This window comes from Orcinus orca, chromosome 3 (assembly GCF_937001465.1).
Source record: "Orcinus orca chromosome 3, mOrcOrc1.1, whole genome shotgun sequence".
Taxonomy (NCBI): Eukaryota; Metazoa; Chordata; class Mammalia; order Artiodactyla; family Delphinidae; genus Orcinus; species Orcinus orca.
In genome coordinates this window covers 22,726,133-22,742,304 of record NC_064561.1, presented here as the reverse complement: position 1 = coordinate 22,742,304, position 16,172 = coordinate 22,726,133, and the positions used below count along the sequence as shown (strand labels likewise).

Sequence of the window (16,172 nt, the reverse complement as noted above, 5' to 3'; positions counted from 1 at the left end):
ACATTCACCCTGATCTTCACAGCAGCAATATTCACAATAGCCAAGACATGGAAACAACCTAAATGTCCATCAACAGATGAATGGATAAAGACGATGGGGTACATATATACAATGAAATACTACTCAGCCATAAAAAAAAGAATGAAATAATGCCATTTGCAGCAGCAACATGGATGTAACTAGAGATTATCATACTAAGCAAAGTATGTCAGAAAGAGAAAGACAAATACCATGATACCACTTATATGTGGAATCTAAAATATGACACAAATGAACCTATCTATGAAACAGAATCAGAGACATAGAGAATACACTGGTGGCTGCCAAGGGGGAAGCAGGTGGGAGAGGGATGAACTGGGAGTTTGGCATTAGCAGATGCAAACTGGTATATATAGATTGGCTAAACAACAAGGTCCTACTATAGCACAGGGAACTATATTCAATATCCTGTGATAAACCATAATGGAAAAGAATATGAAAAAGAATGTATATACATATGTATAACAGAGTCACTTTGCTGTACAGCAGTAATTAACACAACGCTGTAAACCAAGTATACTTCAATAAAAAATAAGTTAATTAAATTTTTAAAAAGATTAATTCCTTCAGAAGAACAAGTACTACACATTCACAAAAAAAGCATCCTTTGAAAGTTTAAATTTTTGAATTTCTTTGCCACTTCCTTAGTTTTGATCATCTTGGACAATATATTTTTAATATTGACTTTTAAAAAGAATTGTGTTTCAGTGTTTGCTATCCTTAGAGAGACAGAAACAGATAAGTACAACTAAATACTTATTTTTCAAAAGTCTCAAAAGTATAAGGGAAATGAAAGTAATTATATCTTCAAATGATTTTGGGGTATGTTTCTAATTTCATACTTCTGATGTGATTAAAGATTAAAACTGTATTAAGACATTTGAGACATGTCGCATTGGTATTAAATGAATTTAATTTTGTGTAAAGTGGCAGAAATATTTTCTTCAGCAAACATACCTGCAGATATAAAATCACAACCATAAATCTACAAAAAAGCAAGCTATTGAATGAAATCTGATTGGTTATTTCCCTGCAGTATGGATCTGCTAATAATTTAATTTACTACTTGCTAACAGAAGCCAAAATTTAAATATACATATGTGTGTGTGTATATATCTATCTCTTCAATTTTAAATCATTCATATATATGAACAAGTATACATACACATATATAACAATTGTTCATATATATATATATATATATATATATATATATATAAAAACAATTTAAATTGAAGAAAGTACATCTGGTGGCCTATTTTTTCCCCCCCGATTTCTAAATAACACCATATTCTATTCTAGGCAGTGGAATGTCAATCCACCTTAAGGGTTGTTCAATGAGCATATCTGAGAAACCACTGGTTTAGCCAATGATGTACTTATTGAGGGAGGCCCTAGTGCCACTGTCAAGAGCTTATCCACAGGAGAGATAAGAAGGTACTTGTTTGGTTTGTGAAAAGAAGGAGTAGTGAGGAATGGCAGGTAGCTGCAGGCTGATGACACGTGATGTCCGTATATATGTAGAACCAACACGCCCATAATCGCACCCGTTTTCCATACCCAAATCCAAAGCCTTTATATCATTAATCCCAGGCAAAAATGGTAAGATTCATGTGTGTTACTATCCCACGGCTTCAAGATGCCTCTAAACTCATATGAGTATGTCTTAGTTTTATCAGTGGAGGACAAACCAGGCTTCTATCACCAAGCCCCATTCCATAACAGGCAAACCAGTCCAAGACTTCTCTGAGTGCTGCAGGAGAGTCTATGGAAGGGGCGCTCACTCCACTGTGATGCCTAAAATGCCTTTGCACAGAGCAAACATTCAATACATGCTGAGTGAATGAATCAGTGAACTGGTGTCATAAAACAGGCTTATTTCAGGGAAATTCCATTCAACAGGCTGGCATTCCTTCCTACCCATCTTAACTGTTAAGCTTGCCATCAGACAAAAATTTAATTATAAAATGTTAAAGCTGAGGAAATTTTACAAACTATCTACTCTCCAGAGGTATACAACTTTAATTCAGTGGTAAAAATCACTAGGAGTGATTTAGGAGTCTATCAGACCTGAGTCCAAATTCCACATCTACCATATTTTGGTGAGCAAATAACTACTTCTGAGGCTCTGTTCCATGTATGCATTATGGGATATCATAATAATACATACATTAATTGTATGACTATCAGGGGATGAAATGACACAACCCATTTGCCATGGTCGGCTAAGTAATTTGCACCAAGTAAGCACTCAAGACATTAGCCACTATTAATAGCGGAGAGATGAAAACAAAACTCTGGGACTGATGCCTACCCTAGTGGCCCCAGTGGTCATAATGACTGTCTGCCATTCAGCCTGCTCTCTTCTCACTAAGACTAAGGAAGAGAAGATGAACAAATTAGGAATAACAATTTGAAAATGGTTTTATACTCCCTGAATGAATGGAATTATAATAAAATGATTCATGAGTTCTGCAGAAATATGATGAGACTTTAGATCTTTATGTTAGTTCTCTACAAAACCAATTGATGGCCCTAAGATGTACCTTCCCACCCAGCCCCATCCTTACCAGGATCAAACATCATTGTAAATGGAAAAGTCAACAACACATATCAACAAGCTAAGTTACAAGCCAGTGAAGTCTCAGAGTTTTGATAGAGAAAATTCAGATTTATCATTATATGTAAAAATAAGATGATATGAAGAACTCAATCTAAAAAATATTACCTGGAGATCTATAATCTCTACAATAGTGCTATAAAAAGTAAAGAGCTAGAAATCTATTTAGATGGTTTTCCTTATAAGAAAGCACTATCTGTATAACTTTTAATGTACTGTTGATGAGAACAATTCAACAAAATTCAAATAAATATCTGCAGATGTCCTACAAGAAGGAAAGAACAGAGTTAGATGTGACAGGGGATAACTGGACTTCAGGATGAGTAAGACCCTATACTTGACCTCAATAAAGTAACATGAAATACAGTGGATGAGTCATGTACAGAATGTCAGAATTCTAAAAGGCCAAGCTAAGTACCAAAAGGAACACGTGGGGACTCTTAAGAAGGAAATAAAATATTGGTTAGTTGATTACGAAAAGGCAGAAGGGAGTAGGTTCCCTTTGGCTGCTCTTTGAAGAGATCACTTCCTTTCCCACCTAGTCCTGAGGCTAGGGTGGCATGGGCAATAGAGGAATGTGGGGACTGAGAATCATTTCTACTCTCACCAGAGTGGCTGGAAGCAGATTTTCTTACCAGGATGTAGTAGTATGCTAATATTTAAGGGTTCTTGAGGTCAGAGAGAAGGGTTTGAATACACCGGCTCCATCTCTTGCTGTGGGTCAAGTTTCTTACCTTTCCAACACCTCGGCGTCTTTATGGGAAATTGGTGATGATGATAATGTCTCCCACCTGAGTGTGAGAACTACATGATATAGTGCATACGCAGGGCTAAATTTGGTGCCTGGCAAACAGTAAGTGCTCAGTACGGCAGGCGAGTGTAGTGACAATAAAGGCAAAGATGACGGGGGTAGTGCCGGTGTTGCTTCTGCCCCCAGAACAGGCTCTGACTGGGAGAGAGTTAAAGCACCTTTGGGTTCATGGGGGTTTATATATAAGCAATGGTTGATCAATGTGAGCTGGTTGTCCAAATGATTATGTGCAATCTAAGAAAAAAATGGGCCTCGGATCTGCTCAGCTACTTAATAATATTAGCAGCGGTAGTAGTCAAAGAAGCTAAATTTTATTAAGTGTTTATATGCCAAACAACGTGCTGAACGTTTTAAAAGGATTTACTCACTTATTACAACGAGGCTATACGCTAGGTCCTGATAATGTTATTCGTCTCTTTCAGATGTTGACTGAGCCTCAGACGGGTTACAAAAGCACCTAAGATCCTGTTGTCAGTACATGACGGAAATGAGTTCAAATCCAGCCTGTCTGACTTGTTCTTAATCACTAAGGTATGAAATTAAGCATGTTGCCCTTTGCCTGATTCTCCTTCTGAGGCCTGAATATTTCACTTAGCTCTCTGAGTGCAGAAGAGAGAAAATTCTCTCTCCTTGACCCAACTTGGCATCAATATCCAACTCCCCTTCTCAAAACGGGTTGCTTCAACGAGCAGCAATGAATGCCGGGTCGTGGACCAGTCACCTTGATGACTAAGAGTCAGACACTAGGGAAAGAAAATGCTCTGTGACAAACCTACCCTTGTACAGAAACAAGACAGAAATGGGGGGACAGGGCAGAAGATAATGGAATAAGGCATAGGAAAAATAGCACCTGGCATCGTGACAGTAATAGTAATAATAGTATTAGTAGTAGTAATAGTAATAATAATAGACTTTACTATGCTCTAGGCATTGTATTAAGTGCTTGGTGTAAGTGACTTCATTTTAACATTGAAAACAAGTCTATGAGGATGAAATATTATTAACATCATTTTATAGGCAGGAGTATTGAGGTTCAGGTAATCAGGTAAATTGCCCAAGCTCATATGGTTAGCAAGTGGAAAGCAGAGATTTGAACCAGCACCTACACTCCTAACCATTATGCTATAACCATTATGCTGAAGACATAAGAATTCCAATGGTCTTTCCCCATAACCCACTCCTGCACTCCAGACTTAAATAGTCCAAGATCAAGAGAGAGCAAGCTTGGAGTTGCCACTCTTCAGTGAGTGTCAATCATTTCAAAACAGTGTGTTTGCTAACAAGATGCAGTTCCTGTGATAATCTTCTCAACCAGCTATCAAGAAACAGGAAGCAAAGATTCAAGTAACAGGATGTTCCTACTTACGAGGAAGGTGGGACAGCATAGTTGACACTGGGCTTAACTGTTCTGGAAAACGTGGTCCCAGTAGGCATACACACTGGTACATTTTCCCCACCTACCAAATACAAAAGAAGTATTTTATTTCCATGTTGCTCTTCAAAGTTCCACCTCATTCGTGCCTGTCATTCATCCTCTGGCCTCTTCCTGTCTCCATTTCTGTACAGAAAGGTGCTGAGTCTCTGCTCTCGGATACGAAAAGGGTGTGTTAGGAGAGGGAGCCATGGTACCTCGATGTCTTTTTCTTTCATCTTAATTCTATTATGCCAACTCCACTGAACTTAATTAGAGTGAATACAGAATTACACAATTACCCTCTGTTCTATTCTTCAGATGTTATATTTTGATAAAATTTACGACATGCTGCTCTTCCCTTGACCACCAGATGAACACTAGAAATGGATGTGTGTTGACATAAAATCTGTTATAATTACAATTAAAGTATAGCTTACATAATGATAGTGTTAACATAAAATTATAGATGTGTAGAGACAACGTGGTCATGCATTTTTTAGTATAAGTACATGCTTAGACCAATATCTGTTAGCGGAATGAAGATGGAAGAGAATTTTGGTTAAGCCACAAAGGCTGTTTAAGGACTTGCAGATAGCTAAGGGGAACTCAAAGACTTGTAAGATATTTCCCCTGCCATGTTTGCAATTGCAAAGTGAAGGGAAAATGTGAAAGTAAGTACCCCTATGGAAATTACAAGACAAGTACATTTTTTTCCTTGAGTACCTGGGTAAATGCTTAAATTCTAATGTATATCAGTGATGCAAATTTTCAACTGAGTTTGATAAATCATAAAATAATAATTATACATATATGTGTATAAAACTGCATGGAACTAGACAGTTCAGAATTACGTCTAATTAAAGAGGTACCCTATGACAACTAACTTAAACCTTACAAAATATGGTTCCAAGTACCCTATCAGAGTGAAAAGCCGGAGACTGAAAGGTTTATTGTAAATGTTTGTAGTCATGGTGTCTTAACTAAAACTACTGTGTCACAAATACTATTAAAATAATTGTGACATTTTATTCACTTTTACTGCAAACAACAAAAGAAACTATACGTATTTTTTCATTTCAGGTAATTATTTTAGCTAACAGTTATTAAATGTTTTGAGAAGACAGAGTGCTAATTGCATTACTTCATTTTATCTTTAAAATAGCGCTTCCATGTAATTATTCTTAATATCTCCATTGTATTAAAGTGTATCTCTAGTTTCGACCTTTCTTCAGAACTGCAGACTTGTGTATCCAACTGTGTACTCAGCGTCTCTACTTGGACGTCACGAAAACATCTCAAATCTTATACCTCCAAAACTGGTCTTTAATCCCCCCAAACATGCTCTACCCCAAACTTTTTCCATCTTAGGTGACAGTAACCACACCTTTCCAGTTCCCCAGGCCCTAAATCTCGAATTCACCCTTGACCCCCTCTTCCTTTCCATTCTTGCATTCAATCTACCACGAAATGCTGTCACAACCTTCCCAATGTGCCACTTCTGAGAATTACCAGCCACTAGCAGCCTGGTACAGGCCAACAACATAGACCTCGAGGATCCTGTAGTCGCCTCCCGAGATTCTCCCTGACTCCACTCTCTCCCCACATCCTCAAGACCACAGATAGAGTTATGCTTTTCAAACAAGAGACAGTTCATGCCACACCTCGGCTAAAATCCTGCCCCTGGCTGCCTACACTTAGAGTAAAAGACACAATGCATGTGATGGCCTCCCAGGACTTGGAGGCCTCCATCCCATCACATATCCGACCTCCAGCCCTCCTGCTGTCTCTTCCTCCCCACTGACTAAGTCAGCCAGGGTGGCCTCCTTGATATTCCTCCAAGCTGCCTGGCATATTTCTGCCTTAGAGTTTTGGGACCGCTCCCAGGGAGTGGTCTCCCCATCATACATTCTGACAACTCCCTCACTTCAAGTCTTTGCTCAAATGTCAACTTATAAAATCCACCCTGACTACCCTATTTAAAAACAGAACCTACCTGTACACTCCTCCAGCACTCCCAACCCAAGCCTCTTCAGTGAGCTTCACATCCTTTTCCTTATCCCGTAGCGCCCATCAACCTGTGACAAAGCATAGAATTTATTTATAACATCCGTTTCCACACGAGAGTGTAAGGAGGGAGAAAGCATGCAAGAAGGAGCACGCAGGCAAAGGCTCTTGTCTAATTTATTCACTGATATGTCCAAGCATAGAGAACAGGAAGATGCTTGATAAATAGTCCTGAAAAAGATACAGATGAGGAAACTAGTAGTAAAGCTCAGAAAGTTTAAGTAACTTCCTCAAGGTTTTAGAGCTAGAAGAGGGTCACAGTAGAATTCACACTTGGGGATGTCTAACTTCAAATCTCTTAGCCTCTCTGCTTTTTTTTTTTTCTTTTTTTCTTCGCGGTACGCGGGCCTCTCCCTGTTGCAGCCTCTCCCGTTGCGGAGCACAGGCTCCGGAGGCGCAGGCTCAGCAGCCATGGCTCACGGGCCCAGCCGCTCTGCGGCATGTGGGATCTTCCCGGACCGGGGCACGAACCCGTGTCCCCTGCATCGGCAGGCGGACTCTCAACCACTGCGCCACCAGGGAAGCCCCTCTCTGCTATCTTAAGTCCATGCAATTCAGCATTTGTTTTAATCAGTGCCATGGAAATTCTCACTCCACTGAATAGGATCACTAAAGTGTTCTCTGTCTAGATTTATATATATATTTTCCATTTAAACAAAGGAAACAGAAGAGGGGAATTCATCATGGGTTATTGTGGTAGTTTTACAGCAATTTTAGCAATAATGACATTTAAGTAATAGTGATATTTAATGATAGCATAATAATAATAAAATAATAGCTCTTAAATGTATTGAAGACGAATCACATGCTAAACTCGGTGCTAAAATATTTCCATGTATATTTTGTGCAAAATCCTTATGAATATTCTATCAGATGAGCTTTATGTGTAACTCCACCAGGCATACTTCTCTTATTCTGCTTTCAAAGATAAGGAAATTGATGAGAAGTGTGGTAACCGTTTGATCAAGATGAGACTGGTAATAAGTTGTGAGTATGAATTTAAATTCAGGTCTAACTCCAGAATTTGATTCTCAATCCATACATGAAAATTCTGATAATTCCTTTGATAAGGGTATGTTCTCTCCTGGAAAACATCCCCCATTATGTCTGCCTGTGCTCATACCTTCAGGACACAGTCAAGTTTGAAACATGATAAAAATGTTTAAATAGTATGCTTTAATAAATGGAAATATCTTCATCTCAACAATAACACAAAAAGGCAGGCTGAGCCCTTTGAAGTGGCTTCGTTGCTCTCTTCCATCCAGAACAAGAGAAGGAATCAACAGCTACAGAGTAAAGAAAGCATGAAACCCAGAGATGGAGGATTCTGTAAATGACCAATTACAAGACTATTAAGCCGCACTTTCATAGCAAGAGGCAAAATATTCCATTAAACTGAAAATTCTTCTACCCCTCACTCCAAGGCCCACACAAACATTAATGTTGCATTTATTAGGATGTATTTCCTGTGCTCTATCAACTTGACTTTCAGCAACTGTATTAATACAGTCCTTTCGCTTTGCACATATATCTGAATGATGGATTCCATTACTGGAGTTTTGTAGAAAGAGTGGAGTGAATGAAGTAAAGTTTGGGAAGAGCCATCATAATCCATAATGATGGGCACTGAATCAGGACAAGAAGAAACCTCTCTTCTCATTTATTTGAATGAAAATTCTACTATATATTTATTGCCTCTGTACAGGGCCATGTGTTGAATAATGGAAAACAAGCATCTTTCATTTGGAGGTAGGATTTGTGTGCTCAAGTTTCGATGGGCCTGCAGAATTAATCTTGTTTTAGAAATGAAATAAAATGTAATTTCTTACTGTAAGTAGATGTGGTTAAGCAACTGGCAACTTTGATGTCTTTAAATCACTGCAGTTTCGGGGTAGGCAAATCTATAATTATTACAAGCACTTCTTTATTGGTGCAGCAATTGAGCAGTGTACATAGTGGTCAACAACCTGGGCATTGTCAGACGACTCTAAGTTTGAATCTAGACTTTGCCACTCACCAGCTATGTGACTTTCAGCTATGAGAATCACTTTCTTCAGCTTTACAGGGTGGATTATTATATGCCCTTTGCAGAACTACTGTAAGAACTAAATGTATATGGGCACAGTGGCTCATAGTAAGGGCTCAAATTAGTACTGTGGTCACTACTAGTAGTATTGAAAAGAAATTAGAACTTCTATTCTCATAAAGTGGGATATGTGTCCCTTTATCATTGTAATTTCATATCATTTTACTTTTGACCTTATAATTTAATAGCTTGATCCAAGAAACATTTAGCAGTAAATATAATTGAAAGAAGATTACCTGTCAAACATGAAATACTGTAGTATCAAGTGTGCTGGCACAATTCTCTTCTCAGATAATTAACCTGTAAAAATATGTTATTGTCTTCTTTTTAATTGAGCACATTGAACATATATATTTACTGTGCCAATTGGCGAAAGGTCCATTAATTAATCAGTCTAACTATATGTTGCATAAACGTCTTCTAAACATAATCGTATATGTATTTTATTTGTTGGGAAAATGTGTTTGAGATTGTTCTTTTCTGCCTATTTAAAGTAAAAGAGGGTGAGAAGTAGAGTTAGGCTTAATGTACTTTGTACTCCATTATGCCATGAAAATGCTTCTGTGCCCTGGAGACAACAACAAAAGATTTGCTTTAATGACAAGAATCAAGTATGTTCTAAAGCTTCCAGGTAGGAGGCGTATAGGTTGCAGTTTATATCAGAAGTCTTTGCTCTCTCTCTCAACTGCGTCTAGATGGGAAAGATGTGGTCACAAGTTCTTCAAGGTGATATAGTAAATGTTGGAAAAGAGGGGGGTAGGAGGCAGAGTTTTGAATATCTCAAACCTGAGCTAGAAGGATTTTATTTAAAGAAAATAGCGGATATGATTTTTCACTTAAGGAATGCCAGTCAGCAAACCTGACATTAATGTAGGAAATTAGCTCTTTTAGCTATGATGCTTTCAAATGCACATGGCTGAAAACAAATTCAAAATAGTCAAAGGAAATTTAAAAACAAAAACCAAACAACAACCACCACCTCAACAAACAAGTACTAGAAATTCAGGGATGCAGCCATATTCAGATACAGTTGGATCTGGACGTTCCAGAGTATCAGCAGGGTTCCAGCTCTCTCTCCATCCCTCAGCCCTGCTTACCTCTGCAAGACTTTAGTTTACAGAAAGTCTCTCCTTGTGCTGGATGGTCACTGGGAGTCCCAGAGTCATATATCCCCAGCTTAGAAATTCCAGAGAGAAAAGACAATTCTTCCATTTTGCTCTGAGAGAAAAGTCCTGGGGAGCAGTCTGATAGACTTAGCCGAGGTCAGATGCCTACCCATGAGCCAATCACCTGCTTTACTAGAGTTCAGTCCCTGGGCGACTCATCCCCGGGGCCCGTGAGGAGGCAGGATGGCATTATCTGGCAGTTCAAGAAAAGCCTGCTGTGTTTGTAAGATGAAAGTAGAGAGGACATGGTTAATGAAACCTGTATCTGCTTCTGTAAAATCCACAGAATCTTACTCCCTGTCCTGTGTCAATGACCATGCAGTAAGCTGACCCAGGAGGTCATTTTTCCCACAACAGTCTTTATATATATGACTAAGGAACACACTGGTAAAAGAATATGGGAGAAAGTCTGAGTATGACAAGTCAGCTAGACTGATATTAACTAAAAAAGCTGTGTGAAAATATCCTTAAAAAGTTGCCCCCAACTCACTCAAAGTCCAAAGTTGGAGCTGGAAATACAATGTCATGGAGTTTGGTTAAGAACAGGTTTTCTCCAAGCTGAACTATGACACAGAGATTAGCGACTTCGAGAAACTATACTTTTTCAAAGAAAAACCATCACATGAGAAAAATGAGGCCTAGAAAAAATAAATGACTTAAGGTAACATAGCTAATTAATGGCAGGACTGAGACTAGAGTATATACTTTGTGTAACTGGCTATGGTTTTTCTGTTTGTTTTGTTATCAGTTCAAAACGAGACAAACTTAAAGAAAGGAAACACAACCAAAACTCAGTGGTTGGAAAAGAGATGGATGTGAACGCCCACTTGTTTCTTACGTATAAAGTTACCCCTCGCAGTGTTTTGGAGGAGAAAACGCTGGCTCTTCCCAACGTTGGTTATATACACAAAGATTCCAAAGACAAGACAAGTGCTTTGCAAACAAAGTAACTAGAACAAGCTCAGGCTTCCCCGCGCCGGGTCCTACGTTCCACGGTCAGAACCACCAATTGTATCCCCCCGGGGAACAAGGTGATTCAGAAAAGCTGGCGTCTTCAGAGAAGGGAGAACACTTAGCCGGGAAGAGAGGAGAAAACTTGCTCAGCTTCTTGCTGGGATCTGAAACGATCCCAACAGAGTCCTTAAACCCCTCAGGTTTCCCCAATCAAGCACCCTCGCCTCCAACCTGGGCCACCCCAGATCTATCAGACGACAGAAGTCTGCGGACGCACGAAGAGCTAACCACCCCACGAGAGGGACCTACGCGCGGCCGCGCCCACTCACCCGCCGCTCCCCGGGAGACGGGAGACCAGCCCGGAGTCCAAGTCCTGGGCGTGGCTGACTCGCCCCTCTCCGGGCCCGGCTCCAGCTCACCTCTGCGCGGCCCGCCTGGGCGCCGCCATCTTGACCACGAAGGGGGCCTCGCGCCGGAGGCCCCTGAGCGGGCGCCCGGAGAGGAGCCGGAGCGCCGGGGAGGCCCAGGTCGGCGCCCTACGTCCCCCGCGCGCTCGCGCCCCGTTCACGAGCGACGAGAGTCCCGCACGCAGCGCACGATCCAGGCTTCCGCGGAACCGGCGCCCCGCGCAGCCCGCACCGCGGCTCAGGCGGCGCCGAGGGCGGCCCGGGCGGAAGAGCGGGCGCAGGGCACGCGCTCGGTAACCTGGCAACGCGGAGCAACCAGGCGTCTCCGGCGAACCGCAGCCCTCTACCGCGAGGAAGCACGGACCCCCGCACCCGCCGCCCAGCCCTCGCCGCCCCTCGGTCGCTCCGCCCGCCGCTGCCCGCTGGCTACGGTCTTTTAAATCCATGATACAACATCTATATGTAACGAATCTGTTAAACCCTAAATGTTTATGATAGTCAAGTAATCCATTATCTGAATTATTCTTGAAGATAAAACATCCAAAGACTTCTTAATTGTATGGGTATACATACATAAAATACACGTGGAGGTAACTTCAAATATAGTATGTGCCTGTCTCTATTCCTTCCCTCTCCGCTCCTTTAAAAAATGCCCCTTTAAAAATTGCCCACTCACCATCTGTTAGGTAAATTTGCTGAAACACAGTAAATGTGGAGACAGAAATTGTTATAGAGACTATTCCAAATGGCACTGACACCTGTATTTATGAAATTTTTAAAAGGGTAAGTTAGAGTTGTTTTTTTTTTTTTAATCCCAGTATAGTAACACCACATCATCCTAGGTGCCCAGTTCTATCCAATTACATAAGATGGAGAAAGAGAGAGAGAGAGAAACAGAGAGAGAGAGGAGAAAGAGAAAGAAGAAAGGAAGAAAACCAAGTACTTATGTATAAAATGTTGCTGCCAAAGTTTGAGATTATACTCAAGCATCAATGAACAGAAGGAAAACACTTACAAATTTACAAATGTATTTCATTTATGGTATGAGGGACACAGGTTTAGATTTGCAACACGCTCCCACAAGGGTCAAATTGACCACTTTTTTCTATCTAGTTGCTCTTGAGAGAACAAAACAATTGAAACAGATGCCATTCAATTCCAAGTCTATAGCTTAGACCATGTCACTGCACATGAAATATTGTTCATTCAGAGTCAGCACACAGCAAGAGTAATTTATACTCTCAGAGTGTTTGCTCTCAAGTCAATAGCAGAGAAGCCTTGAATAAAAACGTTCCCATTACTTTCCATTGTAATAGATCTTACTTATAGCCCATGAAACAGTGGTCAGAGGAGATTTATTCTTTGGCCACCATATTATATAATCTCTCCACTTTAAGCCATCCCCCACTCGGCGATTATTTTTTAAATATGTTACTCGTGGTCAATATTAATTTACATTTAATCTTTCTTAGCATTAGGAGAGTATTATTTTGTACAGGCTCCGAAACAAATCTCCCGAAATTCCTCCCTGATGCTCCCTTCAGGCTGAAAATGCATTGCAGGGTGGCTGCAGTGACTTAATTCTAGTTGGCAGAGCCCTGGCCTCACACTAATTTCATTAGCCTCAAACTCCTGGATTTGAAAGATCCACTGAATATGATTCCTGTCCTCTGACATGTCACTTACTAACCAGTTCAGTGTGCATACAGAGGAGAGAGAAAGGACTTGCTCAGCTCTGGCCCACCGGCAGGCAGATGAGAATTCCCAGTCAGAGACACTGTTTACATCTGAGTGGTCATTCTTGCCCGGGTCCTCATTTTCAGGAAGGCAGTTCAATCCAGGCTTTGCTGGCAGCTGCAGCATTTGTTACATCCATTGCTAGCTCCTTGTTCCTTCCTGCCCCCCAGTGCTTAGCATCCCCCATTTCAGTCACTAAGTCTTCCTTCCCCCAGCCTAGAAGCTTACCTCACCATAAATTTTTATCTCAAATGATAGGTTTGACACATTCCCCACAGCAACCCACAGGGACTGGGGAAAAGAAAACTCAAATCTCTGGAGAGCTAAGAATTCAACCATTTAGAGGAGTTTCTTTTATCCAGGACAGTCTTCATTGAGCTGAACCCTGCAATTCCAGAGAAGATTCACCTACCCGTTCTTTTCCTCTTTCCCTAAAGTGACTGTGTCTTTGAACAAGGGCTCTGTGTTCCACTATTCTCTCTATTCATTTTGCAGGTTTACAGAGGCTGGGAAACTGGGGACTGGACTTACATGCCAGGAGCTTCTAAGATCACACGCAAAAATAAGGCTACTGGAAGAGATTGTTGGAATCTATCTCTGTATATTTGAACATGGGCAGTGGTTAACCAGGATGCTCACACCAAGCTTATATCCAGCTTGCAGCACAAGCTACAAGTTGGTGCATCCCTCCTACTACCAGCCTCTTCTCAATAAATGCAGGTGAAAACTGGGGGCTCTTTTCCCTCAGCTGTTCAATCCAACATGAATAGCTGCAATTTGCAAATTAGAGGAAAATGACAGTGTTTTCTCTGAATGGTTTTGGTCCCAACGCACACTGCTAATGCTGGCATTCAGTTCCTTTCCTTCCCAGCCCAGGGAACGGGGGAACTAAGCATAAGGCAAGCGTTCTCTTTTCTTGCAAGTGCCTCAGATCCACACACCAGAGAAGGAATCAGCTCCCCCTGGAATCTTTTTCAGCAAACACAATCCTTCACCTAGTCTGCAAGCTCTCTCTTGACTTTAAGATTTCACTCTTTTTTCGACAGGCAGGCCCATCTGCAAGCTCCCAAGCTCCAAGTGAAGGCACCAAAATAATTTTTAAAATGTCAAACAGCAAATGTGCCTTCAACCCCCAGAGCTCCAGTAAAAATACTGTGAGTTGCCCCTGTGGTTCTCAGGTGACCTCTGGCCTCATCCTCCCTGCAGCGCTGCCTCCTCAGGTTCTCTAGTTTAAGCTCAGAGGTAAAGGAAGTGCTTCTGGGTTTTGCTTCCAACAACCCAGGCTCTTCCTGAAAGCATTACCTCAAAGTGAAGGCTGCCCAGAAGCACTTTTGGCCTTGCAAACATCTAGAGGTGGCATACTCAACAGGTGCTAGGGATGCTCAGAGGCTCAGAGGGGCCATACCAGGCTGCAGCTTTAGACAGGCACCCCTCCTTCTGGCACAAACACAAACTTCATACCCCTGGGTGCTGATGTAGTGACAGCTTGAATCTCACAAGGAGTCCCCTCCAGAAACCCAACATGCTTCAGGAAAGGCACTTGAGAGGGAGCCGACTTTTTAGCTACGGGGAGCATAAGGGTCAGCCAGAACATCTGGAGAAGGGACTAACTGAGCTTGGGTCCTACCAGGCAGGGAGAGAGCTGTGCATTAGGAAAGGATCACTTCAAGACAGAGATGAACAAAAAACTTGGATACAGGGGTAGAGAAGGAAAAGAGAGGCAGAAATTGAAAGGGAGAACATACAAACAGACAAAAAAAAAAAAAAAACAGCAGGGAGAAAGAGACACAAGGAGAGAGACACACAGGAAGCAAGACAGAGAAACAAGAGAACCCATAGTCACGCAGACCCTGAAACTCAATTTCTTCATCCAGAAGCCATCCATCTATACCCAGGGCGGCACAGGAGCCTCGGGGCCGAGGCTGCGGGAGCAGGCGGTGAGAGAGCACTGCAGCACCGCCCACCGCTCAGCGGGCCCGATCCGCCGTCCTCGCATCTTCCGCCGTTGCCCGCCTGCACCCGGAGCTAGAGGACCGCCCGGCCTTGCTCAGCGCACCCTACTGCCTCCCTCCAGGCGCCTTCTTGTCTGGCTCTGAGAATCGTCCTCAAAACCCAGGACTGGGGTTGGGGGCTGCGTTAGAGAGGTCGTGGGAAAGGATGGGCACAGGGTGGGTGCAGACAAAGCGACTGTGTTTCGCAGTTAGCATGAGCTCACCTCCGGGCTATGAGCTGGCAGGAGTAGAAAGCTGATCGCCCGGCTCCTGCCAGTGGCCGGATCGCAAAGGCAGTTTAGACGGTGCAAACAACTGCCCAGAGCAAATCACCTGGGGGCACGTCTGCGGGTGGCTTCTCCCCGCTTGAGGACAGTCCCCACGCCTTCCGCCCCATGCCCTCGCAGAGACAGGTTACAGGTCGGGAAATCCAACCCGAGCGAAATGGGCAATTCACGTCCAAATGTAGGTGAAGACCTAGCCTTCGGTTTAAGAACTGCCTCCCTAAGCTCTTCTCGAAATTTTCCAAGGGAGCTGCAGCTTGTCGGGCGGCTTGGGGCAGGGAAGCTGGGGAGTTGAGAAATGCCTAGTTTCTAGGCGTCTTCTCATCTTTCATATTCCTTGCGCCTAAGTGGCTGTCACAGGAGCCCGGCACTTTTACAAGCCTGTTTTGGAACCATATTTCACTCGAATGCAAACCCATTTAAATCATCGCCTTGTTTTTCGGAGACTGTTTCTTGTCAATGGGGCCATAAATCCAGAATGTCAAGCCGGATGGAGTGGAGCGCGGACAGGGGAGAGATGGAAGGGAAATGAATCAAGCAGGGAAAGTACCTCCTCGGGTGAGGTGGGAGGGATTCGGCAGGATCTCCAGGGTGGAAAT

General features: G+C 42.3%; 2 protein-coding genes across 3 annotated transcripts in view; one reads left to right on the top strand and one right to left on the bottom strand.

Annotated features, from left to right (window-relative positions):
* Window positions 1-16,172, top strand: part of LOC125963841 (UDP-N-acetylglucosamine--peptide N-acetylglucosaminyltransferase 110 kDa subunit-like) — a 673,346-nt gene that overhangs the window by 120,153 nt on the left and 537,021 nt on the right. The gene's annotated exons all lie outside the window — the stretch shown is intronic.
* The window catches only part of LOC125963951 (metabotropic glutamate receptor 7-like), a 96,751-nt gene that overhangs the window by 79,656 nt on the left and 923 nt on the right, over window positions 1-16,172 (bottom strand). Inside the window, exons 2-3 of the mRNA XM_049707859.1 lie at window positions 6,878-6,959; window positions 4,837-4,927 (exon numbers count right to left, since the gene is read on the bottom strand). Of these exons, the coding sequence (XP_049563816.1) occupies window positions 6,924-6,959 (36 nt within the window). The 3' untranslated portion in view covers window positions 4,837-4,927; window positions 6,878-6,923. The remainder of the gene's footprint in view (window positions 1-4,836; window positions 4,928-6,877; window positions 6,960-16,172) is intronic.